At 50.3% G+C, this 2,500-nt stretch overlaps 1 protein-coding gene across 7 annotated transcripts in view; it reads right to left on the reverse strand.

The window, feature by feature from the left end:
- kalrna (kalirin RhoGEF kinase a) overlaps positions 1–2,500 on the reverse strand; it is a 139,145-nt gene that overhangs the window by 27,118 nt on the left and 109,527 nt on the right. For all 7 annotated transcript variants that reach the window (XR_014123469.1, XM_081713697.1, XM_035536268.2 and 4 more), the window contains one exon: positions 1,159–1,405. Coding sequence is in view for 6 of the 7 variants with exons in the window: in XM_081713697.1 (XP_081569823.1) it covers positions 1,159–1,405 (247 nt within the window). In the remaining variant the exon portion in view is untranslated. The remainder of the gene's footprint in view (positions 1–1,158; positions 1,406–2,500) is intronic.

A 2,500-nucleotide genomic window follows, 5' to 3' on the forward strand; every position in this document is an offset into this window, starting at 1 on the left:
TTAAAAGAGGAACTTCTGAGCAGGCATAGGAAAGTCTTGGCCAACTCCCTGCATTAAAAGCCCCACACTGAGCACGTGGATGGAGTCGGGGCAGAAGCGGAGGACTTCTCCAACCTCGTTCTTTCCCTCAAATTGTCTTCCTTTTTTTTTTTTCCTGCACGTGGGAAAAACAAGACTCAGGAATGGCGGCGTTACACGCGGATGTTATAAGCCTGTAAACAGAGGAAACACCGCCCCCCACACACAGGAAGTGTTCACTCACAATAGAGAGGGAGTCTCCTGAGATCCTGCACAGAAACGACAACCCCTGTCCCAGAGCTGTGGCGAAACCACACTTCAGTATAACATTTGCATCATAAGAAAATATTAGTAAAATGCGAGCTGAAGTAGCAATGTGCGTGAGGCTGCGATGTTTACGCGCTATGATTATTACCACGGCAACACTCTGCACAAAAGAATACTGATGACATTATTAAGCACCATTAATAGAGAAGCATCAAAGGTTTAGGCAGCCTGTTGCTGTCCAACTGATCACTGATCTCTCCATCTATTGGCACAGTGCAAGTGAACAGACAGGGAGCTCATCTAAGGGGAGGTGGACGTAGGTTATCAGCACCGCATGGTCTGTGCAGCACACACACACAGCAGTGCTCCTCAGGCCTGTAGTGTCTCCAGTAATGCTTGGTTAATGAGTTCTTTAATGACAACGGATGATGAGGGTCAGCACTGCAGTTACAAAAACGTTAGAGTGAAAAAGCAGAGAAAGAGATAGAAGGACAAAATGAGAGAGAGAGAGAGAGAGAGAGAGAGAAAAAGAGATAGAAGGACAAAATGAGAGAGAGAGAGAGAGAGAGGTGTGTAAGACCTGAGAGAGCGCTGCTCCTGCCGGGATGTAGGTTAACGCTCATTCACCAATAACCAATTAAAAGGGGCGTGTTGCCCCCTAGCGGGCAGTAGCGGTAGCACAGGTTTTTCCTGCAGCCTCGCGGCAGCACACCGCTGAACTGCAGTCTCCAGCTTGGCTGGATGAAAAGTCGCCATCATTCTCCAGCTCTCCGCGGGAAAAAGCGCCCATCCCAGATCTCACGGTCTGAGCAGGATGAGTGTGAGCCACGCCAGACCCAGCTCTGAAAACTAAAAACCTGCCGACGCCCTTACCTTTGCCTGCGGGGAAGAAGCAGTCCATCTCCACGCTGCTGCGCGAGTGGGAGACGCAGAGCGACCCGCTGGGCACGAGTCCCTCCAGGGCTGGGCTGCGGTCTGTGGTGCGTACCAGGCACCAGCCGGGCTGTTCGCTGGGCCTGTCCAGGAGCTCCACCGTCTGGCCCGTCTGCACGCTGAGCTCGGCCGCGCCGCCGGCCACGAAGTCCTGCAACACCACCGTCAGCTCACACCCGCCCGACAGCTGGGGGGTGGAGGGGGAGAGAGAGCGAGAGACAGAACAGTGAGATCTTTTGTTTGCATCTTTTATGCAATGTTGACAAAACGCAGTCACGGTGACGTGTCACGGTCTCACACAACAGTCTCACACTGCATTGCAGTCGAAACCCTGCCAACAGGCAGACAGGTTTCTCACCAGAGGCTCACAAACCCGCCATCAGGCAGACAGGTTTCTCACCAGAGGTTCACAGGGCAGTGGACCTCAGCAATCTCTACGTGAGAGGATGGGTTCATATTTCTCTCTGTCCAAAATAATTGCCCAATGCCAAACATTTTTTTCCATCATACAATTAACCAGTGTAGTTCTTCAACAGAGAGTGGGCTCAGTTACCATGGCGACGTGTGATTGAGTATATCGTCTGATGTGACGGTATTTCATATTCATATCCAAGTCTGTCATTTTAGTGCATTCAGAATGGAGTGTAAACTGTAGGTTAGCTCTTTTGTTTCCCAAATGTGTGCGTGTGTTTGTCTGGGCGTGTGCACGTGTGTGTGCAGGTTTGGCAAACAGCTGGTTTCACATGGGGAAGAAAAAGAAGAGAAAAGGTTCCCCTCCCTTCATACACACACACACACACACACACACACTCACACACACTCACACACACTCACACTCACTCACACTCACTAACACTCACTAACACTCACTAACACTCACTAACACTCACTAACACTCACTAACACACACTCACGACAAGACCACCCCACAGTCATTCTCCTCCAAATTACTCCAACACCACCTGCTCTTCTTCCTGTCTGCTCCCTGTGAGCCACAATTGAGAAACTGGAGCACTGGGAGACACACCACGAGTTTCAGTGAGACAATCCGTGAATTCATGGGCTCCCTACCACCAAACCTGAGCTCATCCTGCAGCCCTCTGTGGACGCCACAGCCTGTACTCACAGTGAGAGAATAAAAACTCCATTATTGTCTTAACTCAAGAAAGGCCTTTGTCCAAGTTACTGGCACGGAGAGACCTTTATTATTTGAGAACACTGGGCTTGTCTGTGTCCCAGAGTCAACAGGCAAGAAAGGGTTTAAAAAGGTGTTTCATGAAAG

Source organism: Electrophorus electricus, chromosome 4 (genome assembly GCF_041902795.1).
Source record: "Electrophorus electricus isolate QZ-2024a chromosome 4, ASM4190279v1, whole genome shotgun sequence".
NCBI classification, from domain to species: Eukaryota; Metazoa; Chordata; class Actinopteri; order Gymnotiformes; family Gymnotidae; genus Electrophorus; species Electrophorus electricus.